The sequence below is a fragment of the Phallusia mammillata genome, chromosome 6 (assembly GCF_965637545.1).
Source record: "Phallusia mammillata chromosome 6, kaPhaMamm4.hap1.1, whole genome shotgun sequence".
In the NCBI taxonomy this organism is placed as follows: domain Eukaryota; kingdom Metazoa; phylum Chordata; class Ascidiacea; order Phlebobranchia; family Ascidiidae; genus Phallusia; species Phallusia mammillata.
In genome coordinates, this window is record NC_137257.1 from 3476497 (window position 1) to 3497294 (window position 20798).

The window sequence follows — 20798 nt, forward strand, 5'->3', positions numbered from 1 at the left end:
AACCGGTTCCGAGTTGCAAGTCGGGCCGGGATTTTTGGGCCGGGTTCAGGTTAGGGCTTAGGTATTTGTGAGAAAACGGGCTTAAAACGGGCCTGACTTTACGTTCCGTGTCCGCCATTGTTTTTTAAATAAAATCATTCAGCTAAGTAACAATTCTCTGGCTTTGACCTAATTCCCACCTTCCTCTAAAACGTATTGTTTACCCCATTGTCTACTATTGTTCATTGTGTTTGTTGTTTTTCTCTTTTTTCTTTCTCATCCTTTGTTGCAAGGCTTTCTTAGATAGAAAGCCTGTCAATCAAAATTTCGGGCCTACACGGGCTTTGCAAAAGCGTTTCAGGTTCGGGTCGGGCTTCGGGCTTATACTTTCGGGTTCGGGCTTATACTTTCGGGTTCGGGCCGGGTTCGGGCCGGGTTCGGGCCGGGTTCGGGCCGGGTTCGGGCTCAGATTTTGGTCCCCTTTGCAACTCTGAACCGGTATGTACGTTTTTTGCTGTTTAGGCGTCGGAAAAAAATGAACAACCTGCAACGGATAGAACCGAAATGGTAATAAGCAATTGATTTTAGAATTTGTAAATCATGTTCTTTAAAACTGCTTATACACCTCATAATTTACTAGCAAAAGTATGTTGGGTACGTTACAGCCATGACATATGTATTAAAATGCAGGTTATATATATACAAGTATATGAAATCCGCGACACCGTCTTAATGCACTGCCCTGGAAAATCTGGACTTTATCGAGGCGATAAATGTGACCCTGCAACCCAACGAGGTAAAAAAAGTTTTTAGAAAAGAATTGGTTATTCTAAAAAATCTTAAAAGGCGATCTTAAAATATATGTATACTTTTTGTACAAATGAAAGCGATTTTTATAATTTTAATTGATTTATTGCGATAACGATTGTAATCATTAAAGTGTATCCCATAAAAAGATATCCTACACAAAAAAATAAGATTAAAAAAAATATTTTTGATATAATGCACCATTTTTGAATGGCGAAAGCTTATTCAAATACGACATGCATGAATTATTAAGTTTCGAGGACAAGATTTTGAATTGTTTTAATGTGATTCGACTTTCGCCAACTAAACATCACCGCTGAACATTTATAACCCTATAAATAATTAAAATACTTTGCAATATAAAGTCGTGAGTTTTACTTTATCCCACGCAGTTTTGGCAAAGACAATGCCACATATAAAACCTTTCCCGTTTTATTGATCTATGCTATTTTGTTTCTTACAGAGGATGATTATCAACGAATGGACGATTTGGTAAAAAAGCAATTTTTGAAGCCGGAGGGAAGAATTTTAATTGAAACACGGCTGGGGCGGGTCCAGCTTCAGGTACAGCTCCAGCCTTATTAAATCTTACAAAGCTACTATTAAGCCACTTCTTTGTTTGATTTAGATGTTTAGCTTCACATTAAACTTGCCTTGAAAAACCTTATTTCCACTTGTAAATCTTGCACTCGTAGACTAAAAATAATTAAAAGTAAGTCTTGGTAACGCAAAAAGCCGACGTTTAGACTATTTCTAAACATGTTTGGGGGGCGTAGTCCGCCAGGCTTATTAAAGGGGTGATACCGAATCAAGGCGGTCTCCCAAGCGTTCCCACATGACAAGGCACAGATTAGAAAATAGCCTGCTTTAAATAGGATTCGATACCACGACAGGAGTCTTTCCGGGACTCGCGCTCTAACTAAGCTACACAGGCTCACTGGTGATAGCCGTCGAAAGTCGAATCACAAACACCGTTGCCTGCCGTGCATGCTGCACATGTCAGCTTCATAGTAGGGGCTTGCCAGTTCGACCATATCAGCTAAAAAAGAAAACATCCATACTGCGATCAGACGATGCAGACCAGCGATGACGGCATACGCATTGCAAATCATAGTACACCATGTCTGTTAAAAAGCTTATACCAAATCACGCCCGTCTCCCACGCATTCCCATTTCCCATACTTTTTTAGGTGATAATTATTGTTTATTTAACTGTTTTTGTTTACAGGGTGATTGGAACCCTGAAAAGCTGGACCCGATTGTGCTGACTGTTTTTAAACCCCAGTCGTTGCACAATACACTGATAAACTTACGGTAAGTTTTATCGTGTCATTCATGGCACATGCACGGAACTATTTTTACGTTATCCAAGTTGCCTTCAGCATAATTCGCTGACATTTTATTAAACCAATTAAACTCTCCATCGGCAATGATTGGTTGTCAGATTGTGTTGTGGACACGTTTAAGCAAAACGGTAAAATAACGAGGGTTTGTGTAAACACTGATTGGCTCTTGTCGGTTGACCAAATTACGGCCAAAAAACGCGATGTGCTTCGAAAAAACATTTTTCTGGTCTGCTCTTTCCAATCAACAAGAAATTTTGCAACTTAATTGTAGTTTGCTTGCTAAGGTTAATAAAGTTAACTTTACCGAGTGGTGTTTTAAGCTCAACATTTATGCGATCTGTGTTTCAACAAAAATCACTTCAGGTGTTTACAACTCAACTTCGATTTGGCGATTTTGTCACGTGATTTTGGCGATTTTGTCACGTGACAAAAACTGTATTGTTGACATTTGACATTTTTCAGACCGTCGGCATCAAGCCATTTTGAAGCAAACAAACTAATGAATTCACCTAATTCGGATACAGAAATTCAAGGTAGATTGATGTGTTATGTTGTGCATGGTGCAAATTTTGGGTTTGTATAAAGTTTGGGCTAGCTAGGATCAGTACGATGGATATTTCGCAGAATTGAGTTTTTTGACGGCCTGTTGAATTCTATGATGACGTCACAGTGACGTCATGTATGTGACGTATCCGGGTCATGACGTGGTTCATTATGTATCAATATTGTTAGGTTACGTCATAGGCTTAGGAAGTTAAGAAAGTACACTAGACCCCAAATTTTTGTTTTGTTGTTTTATTAGTATTACTTTTTTTCAACCAACACCTAACTAATAACTTTCAAACTGTTTGGTATCGTTGAGTTTAAGTGAAATAGATTACTTACACCTGCTGCACACCAATGTTGGTAATCAAAAGGCTTTCTTTTAAAATTGTAAGCATTTTTTAGATCAGCGATTGGTGGAAAACAATATTGTAGATGTTCCAACAAATTCACAAAAACAAAGTTCTGCAAAACATATTGGAAAATACCAAAACCCAGAATCTGATGAGGAGCGTGTTTTTACGGATGATAATTCAATAAATCTGAAATGTCTTAAAGGTGATTTTTACGATACACCTGGTGTAAAAAAAGTTTAATGTATTTGCTATCGAAATTTTGCACTTATATGTATTTTGACACATATTATTGGATGGTCATGCAAAGGGTATGCTCGTTGAAATTGGTGATACAGCTACAGATGCAATTGCAGCTTGAAAATAATGAACAATACTGAGTGTGCAATCATGACCATCTATAGATATGTTGTATTGGCTTATTTTTCTGTAACAATTAGATGCACAATCGTCAAATTGCAACCAAAATGTGTCAGGCATTGAAAAACAAGTGCACGATGGAAAAAAGTTTGCAACAAAAGTCGAAAGTAAAGTGGAAGGCAACGACAATGGTGGTAACATCTGTGGTTTAGATGTTGTTGATAAAGATCAAGGTATATATTTTTTTGTTTACTGACTTGAGTTGTCAGAATGGATGTTTTTATGACTTTTAATGTTTTAGATGTCCAAAATGTCACAAATGCTAAAGAATATAGCAATCATGATGATTTTTCACCACCCACTATTGGAGAATACATAACACACCGTGTAACTTTTCCAGTTACTGACAAATATGTGCATGAAGAGTCAACAAGTGATGTGGTATTGGAGTTTGTTGATGGTGTATATAACCAGTTCGTACAAGCCATGCAGATTTGCACTGACCTTTCAGTTACAAATTGGATTTCAGCTGTAACATGTTTCTTGCACAAGGTCAACGACTTGTGCATAAATGCTTATACCAAAACAGAGCCCTTGTCCACAGCAGAAGAAATTGGTTGCGCCATGCACATGGTGAATAATTTGTCTTTACACCAGTTCGAGAGGCTTACAACAACTGGAATTAATGTCAACAATGGAAGAAACATATTTGTTAACACATGCTTTTTGTTGGCAAACCTTGAAACAGCCAGGGCTTTTTCAACCAACCTTGATGACAATGATGATGACTGGTACAACACAAAGTTTGACATGATAAGAAAGTTTTTGATTTTGAAAACCTCAGGTGTGTACACACATATGTATCTAACAAACTATAAGTCAATTCCTCAGTTCACTAAACTCAATATGAGACACCTAGTCTAATACTCATTCACTTGTTTTGTAGACAAGGCTTTCACAAAACTTCGTGATAACCAGGAATGGCTGATGAAATGTGCTACAGTTCTTGGTGATTATCATGTTCTAGAGCAAATAGAAAAGGAGCAAAGGACTCTTTTGGAAAATTATCAAGTTCAAAGTTGCAGCACTGCACATAGAGAGAAAAACCGAGTAATATTACCAAACCTCTTACTTTTGGTACAACTTTTGGTTACTTGTGTTTTGCTAAAGATTTTTTACTATTCATGCATTTACCAATTGCAGGTCGAAGCTGATGGCAACATTTATGACAGGTTTGCATAAAAATGACTACACCAATGTAATAGCTTCGCTGATTCTGCATTTTGAGTATTGTTGTCTTTTTCTGAAGGGCCTGACATTGCTGTACAACTGCGATTTGTACTGTTTTGGGTAAAAATAATTTGATTTTGTACAGAGCAAGAGATCCACCAGGCCAAAGAAGTGTATATATTCCACCTGGGGATGCGAATATGGAATCATACAGACTTTCAACATTCATAAAATATCCACAGGAGGTACCAGTCAACCCAAGGCACTTGGCCTCAGCTGGGTTTTACTACACTGGTTACAAAGACAGAGTCAAATGTTTCAGGTTAGATCAAATGTTGAAAGCTGGAACTTAGCCAAACGGATCTTTTGTTACAGATATAAAATTAGTAAACAGTGCCAAAGCTTATTTTTGCTTTGAACTTTTACCAAAAAAATATTGCTCATTTACATTCTAAACTAATGTAAATCGGGTGGAATTGTGGTTGGTCTAATGTTTTGCTAATTTTTTATCAACTTGCTGTTCTGTTAATCACAGTTTTTTATATTCCTTTGATTTTACAATAGATAAAACCTAGGAAAATATACTACATATTTTTTAATAATAAGTAGGGGGCTTACCTAAGAGTTCTGGTTTAAAAAACTTGCAATTAAATAAAAACTTTGATTGAGTAAACAATGAAAATTTGCTGTTTCAAAAATAATATTGTTTTTTATACACAACAACATCAATAAATTTGATATTAATAAATTTATGTTTAAAAATAGTATTACAAGAAGAAAAATTTAATAACAAAACATATAAAAATAAACTTACCAAAGATCCGCTAATTCTTGCAAACTCTTCCTGTCAAATTCTTGTAACCTTTTGTTATCTGACTCAAAGCTTAACACAGCCATTCGACAATAATGCTTACTTTGCCCGTTAAGTGAAAGCTTACTTACTCTTGGGCACAACAAGTGGCGAGTATTTTGCTCGTAGGTATTTTTTCTACCGCCATGTCCACGTACCTTTCAAATACTGCTAGAGTTTTATTTTTTGTAACTCCTGGCTAACACCAAGTGGAGGATTTTTTGTTTGCTGAATTTTTTTCTATACAATGTGTCCGTGCAACTTCAAATACTGCCATACTGCTTCCCATGTTATACATAATAAAATGATTTATATTCATACAGACATCAATATACTTTACCTTATGTAATTGTTATTCTGAAAAAAACTAAACAAACCACTGAATTAAATTTGTGAACAATTTTTTTTTTACTTGGAGATTTTATTTTATGATATATCAGCTAATCAATATTTACTGTTCTAATACTGTTTCTTTTGAATCATGACCTGTTCATTGACGGTAAGATTGTAAATCCTTGTTTATGTTATGATATATTGATTGTGGGTTGCACTAAAACCATGCATCTTTTGGTACCTTTATGTATATGTACAAGATTTCCAAAAGGGTAAAGCCATCCAATTGTTTTTCTAGTTGTGGTTTATGCTGTGAGAATTGGGTGTTTGGTGATGATGTTCGGTCGGCGCAGTGGCATCGCAGTGATTGTGCTTTTGTGCAGGGCAGGGACAGTGGAAATGTGCCCATAGGTAACTTCTAGAAGTATGAACTTTCAATCAAAACCTGTTAACTAAAGATTTATGATCAAACTCTTTCAAATAATGTTACCTAGACAATTATTAAAGCCAATGTTTCAATCATATTTTTAAGGACCTGACACATTGATTCTCAAACTGTTACCATAGAATATGATGGTTTTAATACTATTTTAATAGACCACATAGATTTTTAAACAAATTTTAGTGTTATATGTGGTGTAAACTAAAAGCTGCTACATTTGTTACAGAGGTAAAAACCAGCTTATGACTGTAGACCATTTAGAATTTATAACATGTAGAAATCTGTACACTGGTTTATTCAAGTATTTAGGCCCAGAATCCCAAAAGTTTAAAACCATGATGTTAGTACACAGTTGTATATCAATAAAATGATACTTTAATCTATAAAGTTTATTGAGTTTGGATATAAGTATTGGTTGTAAGTTGCTTGTTTGAATTTTTCCGATATTTGGTTTACTCTATACAGGTGGTGGAGGACTTGCTAGATTTATGATGCCAGCAAGATCACAGGAAGGGATCCATGCTATGGACACTGGTCCAGTAAGTAACAGACGATCCAACCTTTTTATGCATGTAGTGACCTTTATGTCATGTATTTACAGCCATCCAGCAATTTTACTGCATCAAGTGGCACAGCAAAACAAGTTCTAAATGCACAAACCCCATCTGCTGGATCAGTTTTGCTGTCACATTCTGCTGGTTGTAAGTAACAATTAGTGGACTGTGACCCATGGAATATTTTGTTTTTTGTAGAGTTTATTAATTTATTAAAAGGCTTTTCTTGCTTAGAAAGTCAATCTGGTTGTCTGAACATTTATAAGTGTTTAATAATAGTGTGCCTGTAGTATAAATCTTCTATGTATTAGTGGAGCCATCCTGTTTTACATTCCTTACAATTGCCTAAAGCACATTGTCATCTTATACCAATATTTTTAGCTATATAAACAGTTTTACCAAGCGTCAACCTTTGGGGTGAAATAATAGGTTGTACTTCTCAAGAATAGTGTTTTTTTGCTAAAGGAGTTTTGCTCTAATTTTATGCACATGACAGAATCAATAAAAAATCCACCTTAATGATGTCTGCTTTACACAATTTTTTAGCAAACCAATCCACTCCCATGCAGACAGCCCGGCCTGTAACCAGAAATCAACCATTGTTTCAGGTACCGCATGCATAATTTTTAACATTTTTACATCCTGTGAGAACGGTTTGACAGGTTTGTTATGTTTTACGTTCAAATTTTGAGCTGTTACATTATTGCATGCTTTGGTGTATTTTATAGATTGTAGAATTTGCGACCATTCCGTCTGCATACCATGAAAACTTTCTGAAAAACCTAGACCTTAGAAAAGAGAGTGAAAGAGCGTAAGTAGGAAAGTGCCGATTAGCCTAAACCACAATTGAAATTGGCTTAAACTCAATCATCAGTGAAATATTTGATTCGGATGCACCAATTTTGTAAACTAGAGCTTCAGTACATAACTACTATTTAGTTTTCATTTTCACTCTAAGGAGCTAGTGTTTTTTTTTTTTTTTTTCTAAACCAATATGTATCAAACCATTGGTTATTTGATATCAACAATCTGTTCTCTATCAACATACGTTTTTTTTGTATTTCTGCATTAAAATTGTAATGATTGCAAATATGATGGTAGAGTATCATGAGAACATCCATTTTCTTGTTATGTTGGTTTGAGTTTATTTCAGAATGTTTACACTAAATTGCAGTCGGACATTCGAACATTGGCCTTCTGAAACCCCAACAGTCTACCCAGCAGACTTGGCAAGATCAGGATTTTTTTATCTTGGTAATCTCGACCGAGTTCAATGTTTTTCTTGTGGTGGTGTCTTGAGAAATTGGAACTATGGTGATAATGTGCAAGCTGAACATCGCAGACACTTTCCGCATTGCAAGTATGTTGACACTGACTGTCTCATAATTGAACTTGGTTTATAGTCTTTATTTTTGTGTAGAATGTGCCAGGGTTCAGAAACAAGAAATGTGCAACTGACACCAGATGAACGTGCAGCTGTTCCAAGTCAACAAACTGTGTTTCATGAACCACCAGATCCATCTGAGGACCAATCTGTAAGTTACAAAGTTTGCCATTGCATTCTTAACATGTCAATATAGTTTCTACACAGATGGGAACCGTATTTGCTCAATGTGTTTTACATTCCAGAGGGACCTCCGCAACATGTTTCAATGCCAATACCCAGTTAGCCCACACATGAGAAATGAAGACACTCGCTTTGAAAGTTTCGACCATCGTTGGCCAGAAAGTCAAGTTAATGCAACTCCAAGACAAATTGCTAGAGCTGGATTCTTTTTCTTGGGTACAAAACTAAAAAAAAAAGTTATACAAACAGCTCGTCTATTTTTTGATTATCTACAGCACTGCTTTTTAACCTTTTTAAGTTTCAACTATGTTGTTTCAATTTAACTGTTAATGAACTTAAACAAAACAGTGAAATAATGAAAATAGTACAGGTTTGAGTGAATATTCAATATATTTTATTGTAAGTCATCGTGATTCAAATTATAACTTATTTGGCTTAGGATTAAGAACACACCTAGTTTAAGATTGTTTATGCATAGAGAAAACCCTGTCATGTTGTTATGTGTTTTACCAAACATCAGTTTGTATAAAACATGGTCATATAATGCAAGTTTCCATTTATGACAACACCATTATTACTGCACAGGAGAGAGAGATCGTGTGAAGTGTTGGTATTGCAATGGAGGTCTTCAAAACTGGGATCCACAAGATGAACCATGGACAGAACATGCAAAGTGGTTTCCAACGTAAGTTGCATGTAATTTGTTACATAAATTCAGAACACTTCGTATAGCTGGATGTATGTCCAAGATAACATAAAATATTTCAAGTTGGTTGCAAGTCATACCATTTCACTTGTTATACATCGATATGGGCAGTATGTTGGCCAGGAAACATATTTGTGTCCAACTATAGAATGGTAACTTGAGCTACCTAGACCATTGTGTCACAATCACATGAATTCCCCTCCTGTCTGAAATGTACAGCAGACATACAAAAAAGCTGGTGATTTTTTTGTGGGGGAATCCCCCACTGGTGCTGCTTTTTGGTATGTCAAGAGGATTATTTCCTGTATTGCGCCACTCTGTACTGAGCACCAAACCATTATCTATTTTCCTTTAGGAGACAAATGCTCAAATTTCTTTTGTTGGGTGTATAAAAATGTTTGTTTCTAATCATAATGTTGCATTATTTTAGATGCTACCAAAAATATTTTTTTATGTTTGAAACAGTTGGTGATATACTAATAAAAATATAATGGATATCAATTTGATTACTTTCCACTGTATGTGTACACATAAATATGTACTGGCATTTATTAGTGTAACATGTTGTGTACAGAAAATTTAACAAAAACATTCTTGCAAATAAAACTTGGGTTAAACTACAGAAAAAATCAGTTTGACCTTGTGCTAATTTGGATAAAAGATGAGGTATGAGTGATTTATATTGCTTCACTTAACGAAATCATTTGGTTTAACCAGATTGTTAAATTCAAATTTCTGCCTAATCCTCCCACCCAAATTTTTTAATAATTGCACAGTTATTGTATTTATTAGGGATAGGCCGAGCGGAAAAAAAACGAAATGGAATGCTATAAAACTAGCATTCAATTAGAATGTTTGTGACGTCATAATGCACCGCGCGTTCTTGTCCAAGCACCGAGCATAAGTCTTAGATGTTCGGTGCTCGACGAAACAGAACATTTGCAGTTTAGGCCCATCCCTAGTTTTAATTGTTCAATAATAGAATTTGTTGACTTCAGATGTGAGTTTTTGCTGCAAAGAAAGGGTCCTGATTTTGTTCATCGCATGGTGTCAATGTTTCCAAATCTTCCCCGACCATTACTTCGTGGACCACACGATGTCGCACCACCCAACCCTGGGCGAAGAATTGCTTATGGAACAGCATCTGCACGAGCTCCTTCCCCACCACCACCTATCATTGATCCACAGGTAAAAGATGGCATGGTCACTATTTCACAATGCTAACTGGTACTAATAACTGTAAATTGAAATGAGAGTTATGTTGTTTTGCTACCAAAAGAAAATTACAGTCTACTTATCTTGCGGTCATATTTTCTTGGATTAATGTCACTTTCCCCACTAAAAAAATTTGGCGGCATTTAAAAATGGTGCATGAAAAATTTTGTAAACAAGGTTTTGTATATCAAAGTCAAGTTGATTAAAACTGCAAGGAGACCCATGCCAAGTGTGATTATTGGTTGAATTAAGTTATGTTTGACACATGAGTTAATGCTAACTACACAACTGCATGAAATGGTTAGGTACTCTTAAGAATTTTTTGAAGTCTGTTTGACCTTTTTAGGAGATACAAATCTTCTTGAAGTGTATGAAACCACAAGAAAAGATTGGGTATTTTTAGCCAACATTTAAAAATGTTCACAATAATATGGATGTCAGAGTTTTGTTTATATTCAACCTTTTGTATAATTTCTGTATTAAGTATTGCTTGGCAAATTTGGGTCCGTTTTTAAGAGTGGCATTGACAAATCCATGTGCACTTAGCAGAACACACATAGCAAAAACTTTACATAGGAGATAATAAGCATAGAAAAGTTTGTGAGCATGGCTACCAGCATAAAAGCAAATATATTTATGTGTATGTATTTGCTAAAACACAAAACCTATTACTTGTTGGTCAGTTACCAAATTCTGGCAAAACAGGCTTTTTACTACTTTTTAATGACATAGGATAGTTTTGGTGTTAAGTCACCCAGTTTTTTCTGTGAGTTCATCCTTATGTGAAAAGAGTTTTTTTGAAGTTTTAGTGCATTGTATATCATAATAACAACTAATTATGCATGAAATAATACTGTGTTTTGTCTTAAATTAGTAGTGTACAAAGGCATATCACCAACATTCAGTGTGAAAATTTTCAACTTAAAATGTCAAAGTGTTTCCTCTTTCTCAAAAAACTATTAGTCTTTATAAATTGACAACTGACGTTGACAAACAAGTCATTCAATGCCTAAAGGTTACACTTTACATATATATTGCTTTGTTTTGTCAAAGGCTGAAATGCAGCGGGAAAGACAAAAGATACAGGAGGCGATGAACTCTGACATTGTCAAGGCAGCAATTGAAATGGGCTTTGAGAGGAAAGTTGTTCGTCATGTTGTGAAGAGGTGCAAGATAAATTTACATCTGCGTTTAAAAATAAAGAAGAAAATAACACAATCAAACTTTTATGTTCAAAGCAACTCAAATTGTTTGCATACTTAACGAATTTTGAACTTGTTACTGAAGATCCCCCAGAAAAATGTACTTTTACCAATGTAGACTGTTAATCATATATAAGCATAAAAACTAAAACAAATTGACAACAAAAATGTTAATGTATGGATCACTTTTACATGAACCCTTAGTATTGCTAAAAAAAGGAATATAAAACATTAAATCATTATGGTACTCTGCTGCCAATAATGTTCATGTGAACTACCTAAGAGACCAGATTTTTATTTCCAAGCATTTGACGTGTAAAAAAACATCACTTTGCATACAGACGAATTCGTCGAGCGGATATGTACACAACAGTTGCTGACTTGGTTGATGATGTCACAGGTAACACAGGTGATGTATCAGACAGTGATGATGAAGAAAATGAAAGTTCCATGCAATCTCAGCCATCAACATCTGCTAAAACACTAGCAGGAGGTTTGTTTGATTGATGTTGTACCACATCACAGATTTACTACTTGATGTTGTTTAAGTGTTGTCCATTATATTGGAAATTTTTGCTCAATTAAAGTAATTAGGTGTTAGGGGAGACTGGGGATGGCTCAGACAATTTTAAAAACAAACAAAAAACAGTGAATATCTATAAATTTTAGTTTGTTTAATAGGGCAATCATTGGCCGATAGAAGTAAAGCCAGTAAAACAATTAGCAACTATAAAAAGTCCAAACAAAGCAGCTATTAATTGTCCAAAGTTAACCTGGTATGGTAAACCCTGGATAGACCATAGGATATGATTTAACAAATAATTTGACCTATTAACAACAAATCTGTCCTATTTTTTTCCATTTTTATTTTTCACCATGTGCAATTTAACACTAATTTTGACATAAGTGTTCTAACATAGGTGTCAGTAGAGATACCTCTACCAACAGGTCTAATGTACTCCCAACCTTGTGGAAAAAATGAGTAAAAAAGAGCCAACTGATTGCTTAATACCTAAATTATCAAGTGCTAATCAAAAATTGCTGATAATAAATAACTTTTATTATAAAAACGGACATTTCAGTAATCTGCATTTAGTTACACCCTTACAAACCAAATTTAAACATCTAGATATTTGCAATGTTTTCATTATTTTAGTTGTTGCAAATAATTAAAGCCAAACTTGTTTTAAACAACTATTTGCTTTTTATTCGACGCATAGAGGATTTTATCAAAGATATCACAATATTTTTGGATGGCTTTGTATGCTGTATCCAGAGTGTCCCAGTGTCCGAATTATCCCCAGTCTCCCCTGCTGTTTGTATATAATACAGAATCTGTATTTTATATTATAAATAGCTCAACTTCAACCCTTTCTTTAGTTTTAGGATCTATCATTTTATTTCAGGGGTTACCATTTAGCAAAATTTAAAATTTTAGTTTAATAACACCAAACATATATCTTTTAATTTACTCAGGGCTAAAAGGAGCATGCAGGTCAGTAGCAATTATACAATTCTAAGTTGCTTGTCACTCAATTTAAAAGATGGTACCAAAGGAAGGTAGTTACTAGGAAAGACAGTCTTTTTGCATTGTGAGATTTGTGTTAGAATTAGACACATACTCAGGCAGCAATTTTTTTATGACATAAGTTTTTATAATGTAGGAGCCTGATTTTTTCAAAATGAATTGTTTAGCCTTACAGTCAACTGTGTATAAAAGGAAGATATTTGTTTAGCAAGCAAAAACATTGTAAGGAAAGAATGGTCTAAGTTACAGGTAGACTGTTTAGGAAGCGAAAAGTTCCAGAGTAATTTTGGGTCCAATTTAGATCAGAAATTTTTTCTTCTTGCTTTTGCAAACTTTCTGATAGACAACTGTATTTGTTTCATCTCCAAACTTTTTTGCAAACAGAAACAGATAACACTGAAAAATGGAATACACTTTATGTTGATGAAAACAGAAATTGATAAATCATCTGCTACAGAACTGTTTACAACATTGCAGCTCTTGGGCAGTTTTTGGTTTGAACAGGTCACTTTTCATGTTCATGTCAAGTGTTCCTAGATATGACTTACACTAGTTACAAAATGTTGCAACAAAAGTATGGAAACTGTCCCCTTTTCTTATCTTTGATGATTCTTATTTGCTGATGTGATTTCATGGATACAGTCATTATACAGAATTCATCTGCTGTTCCATTTATTGAAATCTGTTTGTTTTCTCAGTACAACTGTGTTGTATGGAAAAAAGTTGTACCAAGTGTTTGTTGTCACCACATCAATCAGATCCGAAAACATACAAGAAAGAACACATTGGAAAATCTCTGGGGTTATGAGAGTCTGTTATTGGATTTTGAAATTGATTTTATTGGATTTTGAAATTTTTAAAAAAATTGTCGTATGCCTATACAGTGACCGAATTATAGAAGTTAATTTTCTTCTGATCATTGAACAAGAGGAAAATGTTGCATGAATGAAGTTGCTGGACTTGGAATTGTTTTTGCATCTGAGCAATCTGCATAACTGACTCTACATTGTTTGAAAGTTACATTTTGCATAAAGAATGATGCAGTAAACTGATTTTCATGCATCCTAAACGTAAACTGATTTTCATGAATCCTACAAATTGTAACAAGCAGGAAAGATCTGAATAAGAGAACATTCATTTGGAAAATTGACTTTTTTGCAATTTTTTTGTGTTGTTTGTTTCTAAACACTGATTTTTATTTGTTGTTGCTCTGTGACAGTACATTGTTGTTGTTTTTTGTATTCTTGATTATTCAACCTTGCATCCCCCCTACATATTTTTATTTCTTGTACTATTTTGTGCCATATGTCATAAATTTCTACTCTACAGATTAGCATCAGGATTTGATTGTAAATCATAAAAGCTGTGGTTCTGGTATGACAAGGAAATTGTGCAGCATCTGTTTTGCCTCATACCACTGTGTCCATTGGGTTTGTATACCCCTTTGACAGTTTCACATTGACTAATTTTAAAAACTCATTCATTAAATTGGAATGCTTGACTAAATTTTAATTACTGTTGTTTTTGTCAAACAAAACATTTGGATTTTAAATGCCAGAAAATTGTTCCCCGAGTCTGTTCAACTGCTTGATTGCTATTTCGGAAAAGTGAAAATGATTTGCATCTTCTTGAGTCCACGCCCCACATTATTTGGACTTGGGTTGTTAAACCTGAAACCCTGAACCAATTTAACTTGTAACTCAACTACCAGCTTCTGAACATTGTCATTTAGGTATTTTTTGATGAATGCAAAACCACATGCGAAAAGCGCAAATGATTCACAACAGTTCAAGATGATTGTGGAACTGAGGAACTGTGAAAATCTTGTACCAGTGTCAAGTTTGTCCACACTAAATACTGGTGTGGAGTGTATCCTTGATGTTAGCTGAAAGGTAAATTTTAAACATTTCTAATTTTCATACAGGCTCGGCTCTATCACTTGCTATACACAAAGTGGTATGAGATTTTATTGAACTAATACCAGAAAATTGAACTAATACCAGAAAAAGCGAAGCAGTTGATTTCTATCTTTGTTTGGGATGCATTTGAAATAGACAATTAAAGTGTAAATAGACAAAAACATTTGGAAGCATTTTGGACCAAAACAATACACAAAAGATGAAAATGGTCATTGGAAAAAATACTTTGTGATGAAAAATTTGACCAATGTTAACTGAAGCTTCACTGCCAAAGTTTCTTTGTAAAAATGTGGTTAACGGACTTGTTATTGAAGCAAATGATAAAGGCAAAGCTGACCTTTTGTATCATGACAAAGTTTTTTAGAAATTGCAAACTAGATTCCAGGTTCACATTGGATAAGTGTCAATCCTGTTGTTGTTACTCACGAAGACTCAAGCAAAGGTCATTATTTGGCTTGACCAAATTGGTTGTTCTACCAACATAAGCTGAATACATGGTTAGATGAAGACCTGGATTGGAGACCAACTGAAAGGACTTTGCCACTTAAGATCAATTTTGGATGTGTTGTATTGATATTCGTCTTCGTCTACTGGGATAAACAATTGTTTAGCAAGAAAAAACAGTTTAACATGTTATTGGCCTGTACAAAAATAAAAGATTTCCAAGAATGTTTTTTTACCTTTTGTCAGCAGTTTTATTTATTCAAAGTATCAATTTAACTGTTCTCCTCCAAAATTTCTTGTTAGCTTTGCACATTTAAAACTTGTTTAAATAAGTAATTGGTTGAAACATATTTTTTTAATTTGGTGGCAACATTAGGGAAGCTCATAATATCATTCCAATTTCAACTTCTCTTTAAACTGTTCTCTGAATGTAATAACAATTCAGAGAGTCTCGAAACTGTTTAGAAGATCTCATAAGATTTGTATGCATGATCAAAACATTTGCATGTTGTTTTACATCACCTACAAATGTGTGTTGCATGATTCACACACTTGTGATATGTAATGCATGACTAGTTTGTGGTAAAACGTGAAAAAGCATGAAACTATCACAATGAACATCAAGTTTTAATCACAACCAAGAAGAGCATGTTGACCTTCACTGGAGATGAAGTTCTCACAAGATACTGTGCTGTATGGGGCTGTTGTGTAAATAACATTTATTTGCACTTGAAAGAAGAAGCGTTATTGTTGTGTTGTGTATTTGTATGGCTTGCCCACAGAATAAAACAATATGTCACATCACAACAAAATTATGAGTGCTTCAAAGCAAGGTTGCCATACCCTCCCTATCTGTCCTTAATTTGATGTACATCATGAAAATAAATTAGACTGTCTTTATTTCTAAGAAATTATCTTATTTCTGACACACACCCTTATTTTTATACGTTTGGTCTTTCATTTTACCTTACATGTTCACTATCATTTTCATTTATGACAACTTGTATACAATATAGCACCTTACTATTAGCACAATAGGTTACTAGATTCACTTGTAGGATTTTTTTAATGTAAAAATTTACCATTTGAAATCAAATATCAGTGGCTTCAATATGTTTTTGTGTAAAATCCATTGCCAGTCTCATTTGTCTCATTTTATTGTGTTACATTGATGGCAACCCAGCTTATAACAGTGTGTGAACAACCTAACTTCCAAGCACTCATAAAACATCAGCATGAGCAAGTTTTCTAATTTAAAACGAATGACAAGTATTAATACAAGCAAATTTGTTGTTATGTTTTCATTTAGTAGTACAAGTAATCACTTGATAAAGCATTAGTTTGTTTCGATGTCTACTTTCAAACTAGAGACTATTAATGTAAAACAGCCATGATACATGGATTCCCCATTTTAAATTTAGGTTTCATAAGTCTGCATAACCAAGTTAACAGCTACAAGGGAAATGGACCGTTAAAGAACTGAACATTGGGTATTAAATCTGAGGTCACATAGGCTAAATTGGCAAGTTGCCAAATACACTATTCAATTTGCTGAAAAAACATTTAATTATCAATTTTGTTTCAAGCTTTCACTCGGCCTAACTTAGGTGGTAAGATTGTGAACTCTTCCATCTGTCTGGTAATTTTGATTGGTCAGAATTGTTTCTCTTGTGGTTCTTTGGATGATGCTTTGAAATCTTTATGATGGTTTTCAAAATCTTTTAAAGGGTTGCAGTTGCATAAGTTAAGCAGAGATTATTTGATAAGCCTAGACATTTCATTGCTAAGCCCAGACATTTACTTTAGTTAGTAAGGATTTTAGATTTTGCAGTAAAGCATGGAATTATCAAAGAAGAATCTTTGCATTTACAATAGGAAAAGTGCCTTCACAGGTAATGCATTTCAAGCAGTTAGATTTTCTTCACCTGTACATTGTTTCAGGTAATTATGTAGCAACTGATCACTTGCTATGTGACAATCCTTTAGTACTCTGTAAGTGCATGAATAGAGTGCAGAACTCCACAGTAAATATATTTACACACAAGGCGAGGACACATATGTTTAAAGAGGTGACAAAGTGATTATGTATGAGATGTAGATTTTTGGTGAGTTGTTGACTTCTTGTTGTTTTTGACATTATTTTACTATCTCAAATACAAAACAATACAAATAATAAAATTCCAACTAGACAATAGGAATTGAAAAACTCCAGACTTAATTGTTCTTTACCAGTTTGGTCTGTTTTTGTTAGCTGGATCCATATTCTCACCCCACTTTTTACTTCTTCGATTGTCAACTGAATGATAAAAGAAAGTAAACTTGAAATTGCTTTTTTAATAGGGTCACAATCATCAGCACCAAATGAACAGTCATCCATGGAAATTGAAGGTAGGCCAACAAACTTATTTATTACCTATAAGAAAAAACATATCGTGAAAAATAACTTTCACTGATGGAACCAGTCAAGTTGGGATTGAAAAGCTAACCACCCATGTTGTGGAAAGAGTGTTGGGTTTCACAGGAAAAGAAACCCTGTCGGATAACTTCCGGTGCCAGAAGAAAGGGTGCAACACAAAACACAGTGGTGATAGTACATGATATGTAGTTGTACTACCTTACATAAAAATGAGTCCATAGGTTTTGGGGATACTGAAGTTGGGAAACGCCATCAGCTTCCTAAATCTTATAAAGAAACAATCAAGATCTCAATTAATTATGGGTCCCCTTCCCTGAAGGGGACACATTTTGATTTTACTCGATTTTTTTTTTTTTTCTTGTTTTTTTTTTTCTTCCCTCAAGTTTGTCCACCCCACTTTGCCAAGAAATGTTTGATGGATTTGGATGAAATTTTCACTGATGGTAGATATGGTTATGTAGATGTGCCATTTGTTTTGTTTGACTCGATAGCCCCAGTGTTTACCCCACTAGCCCCCTAAAATGGGTGATTTTTTAAACAATGTCCGAATCGGATGAAATTTGGATAGTTTGTTCATTGTGCCATTTTAGGGCATCGTTTGTTATGTTTTACCCTGTAGCCCCAATATTTACCCCACTAGCCCCCTAAAATGGGTGATTTTTTAAACAATGTCCGAATTGGATGAAATTTGGACAGTTTGTTCATTGTGCCATTTTAGGGCATCGTTTGTTGTGTTTTACCCTGTAGCCCCAATATTTACCCCACTAGCCCCCTAAAATGGGTGATTTTTAAACAATGTCCGAATTGGATGAAATTTGGACAGTTTGTTCATTGTGCCATTTTAGGGCATCGTTTGTTGTGTTTTACCCTGTAGCCCCAATATTTACCCCACTAGCCCCCTAAAATGGGTGATTTTTTAAACAATGTCCGAATTGGATGAAATTTGGACAGTTTGTTCATTGTGCCATTTTAGGGCATCGTTTGTTGTGTTTTACCCTGTAGCCCCAATATTTACCCCACTAGACCCCAAAAATGGGTGATTTTTTAAACAATGTCCGATTTGGATGAAATTTGGACAGTTTGTTCATTGTTCCATTTTAGGGCGTCGATTATTGTGTTTCACCATGTAGCCAAATATTTACTACTTAAGCCACCTATGGTTTATAAAACGTCCGATTTGGGTGAATTTTTGATAGTTTTTTGAATTTGGCATTTGTAGCTGTAAATATTGTGTTCCACCCTGCAGCCCTAATATTTACCCTACCAACCCCCCAAAATGGGTGAATTAATCAACAATACATTTTGACACTTTGTATAATATGCCATTTTGAGATGTCAGTGTTTTGTGCTATTTAGGCACACAAACTTATAACATTGTCTCAATTGCATGAGATTTGGACAGTTTGTACTTTACATAACTTGTTTTTTTAAGTAACACTACCAATCACTGTGTTTGACTTTATAGCACCATTTCTTATGGTTGTCTGTTTACAACTTTGCGGTTTTGGGGACCCATGAGTTTCTGCCTGCAGAAACAAATCAAGATTATAAAAATGTTGGCTAATATGGGACCCAATATAAATAAATATAGAGAATATATTACAGTTTGCAGAATAGGTTGTAGTGTATATGCTATAGTAAAATGTGCTAAGCCACCCTTCTAGTTTATGGAAAGGTTCTTGCTCATTTCCCCTAGAGTGAAAAAGAAAATATAGCTGAACCTTGTGCACATTAGGCTGATGTGAAAGGCATCCCAGGAAATGTAGAGATTTCAAAATATTAGGCTACGAATTAAAAATTTTTGGCAAAATGCCATGGAATACAGACAAATCCGGTTGGTCACAACTTTTTTCATGTCATAAAACATTTTTTACCAAAAAACTACAGTCTGGAATTTAAATTCCTAATGCATACAAACCAAATATGCAATTAATCAAATTCTTCTGTACCTGAACGTAAAAGGTAATTTTCAAGAGATACCAATAAGGAAATGGTTACAAATCACTTTTTCAGAGATGCAAAGTACATTTTTAATGGGAATTGTCCATGTTTAAACATATCGATTCATACAGCCATAATCTAAGCAAAATTGACTGTGTTTAACAACCATATATATGTGGTAAACCCAGTTACGTGGTTGTTTGCAACACGTTTATGAAAATTAACATTGTAATCATAAAAAAACAGAACAAACTCCTTCAATGCAAGCACGAATTCAAGAATTGCAAGAAGAAAGAAAATGCAAGATTTGTCTCGACAATATGGCGGATGTTGTATTTGTCCCGTGTGGTCATTTGTGCAGCTGTGTCAGGTGTGCAGAGGCTCTAAGGAAATGCCCGATGTGCAGAAAGAAGATAGAGAAGGCCATCCGTACCTACATGTCTTAGACAGGGCCCGGCAAGCACAGAAACGACCAAACACCGTTTCATGATTTTTGTCGCTCAAAGTTTGTATCTGCACCAAAAAAACGTCACGTAGATCGACGAATACAAACTGCTACACAAATACGTTTGTATTAGACATAGTGAAACAAAAGTCTATAGGCAGTGTCGTTTTAAAGTTACATACACCTTCCAGTATTCGATAGATGTATGTAGCCTATATAAGCTATTGCTGCCAGGCATAATATCAAGTTTGAAAAGCCCTTCTGGCTAATGCCTTAGTAACGGTGTAGCTGCAGCGCGTTTATAATCTTTCCACCCATTGTGCCTTTACGTTTGTCGCGCCTTCTAACGTCCCAACGTTGCGCAGCTATTTCCGGCTTGGTGAATATTTTAGGGCAATTGTGCTTCTATGATTTGTATCACCGGCGAAAAAAACTCAACTGAATGTATTTTTATTCAAACGTTGGAATAAAAATACATTTGCAAGAGCTCTATAAACTTGCTCTGTAGCTCATAACTGCCCACAGACGTTCGCTTTACAATGTCTCGACCAAATTTAGATTTGTAATAGTTTGTGTTCGTGGATCTCCGTGCCGCTGTTTGTGCAGATGCAAACTTTA

General features: G+C 34.9%; 1 protein-coding gene across 4 annotated transcripts; it reads left to right on the forward strand.

The window, feature by feature from the left end:
* The first annotated feature begins 2571 nt into the window (after positions 1-2571).
* Positions 2572-20473, forward strand: LOC145233433 (inhibitor of apoptosis protein-like). Of its 4 annotated transcripts, none has more exons than XR_013861094.1 (21): positions 2572-2665; positions 3081-3233; positions 3469-3621; positions 3690-4232; positions 4335-4525; positions 4592-4620; positions 4764-4940; positions 6100-6212; positions 6709-6782; positions 6845-6944; positions 7344-7405; positions 7526-7608; positions 7972-8157; positions 8218-8332; positions 8427-8580; positions 8950-9049; positions 10069-10258; positions 11339-11451; positions 11829-11980; positions 14748-17483; positions 17719-17766. XR_013861094.1 is itself a non-coding variant. In XM_080098154.1 (21 exons), exons 1-21 carry the CDS (start codon positions 2632-2634, stop codon positions 20179-20181), a joined length of 2970 nt encoding a protein of 989 aa, XP_079954280.1. In that variant the 5' UTR covers positions 2572-2631; the 3' UTR covers positions 20182-20473. The 4 variants fall into 4 exon arrangements, 3 of the variants coding, with proteins under 3 accessions (XP_079954280.1, XP_079954281.1, XP_079954282.1); XM_080098154.1 differs by lacking the exon at positions 14748-17483 and adding an exon at positions 19982-20473; XM_080098155.1 differs by lacking the exon at positions 14748-17483 and adding an exon at positions 19982-20473 and having other exon boundaries at positions 3505-3621.
* The last annotated feature ends 325 nt before the right edge of the window (positions 20474-20798 follow it).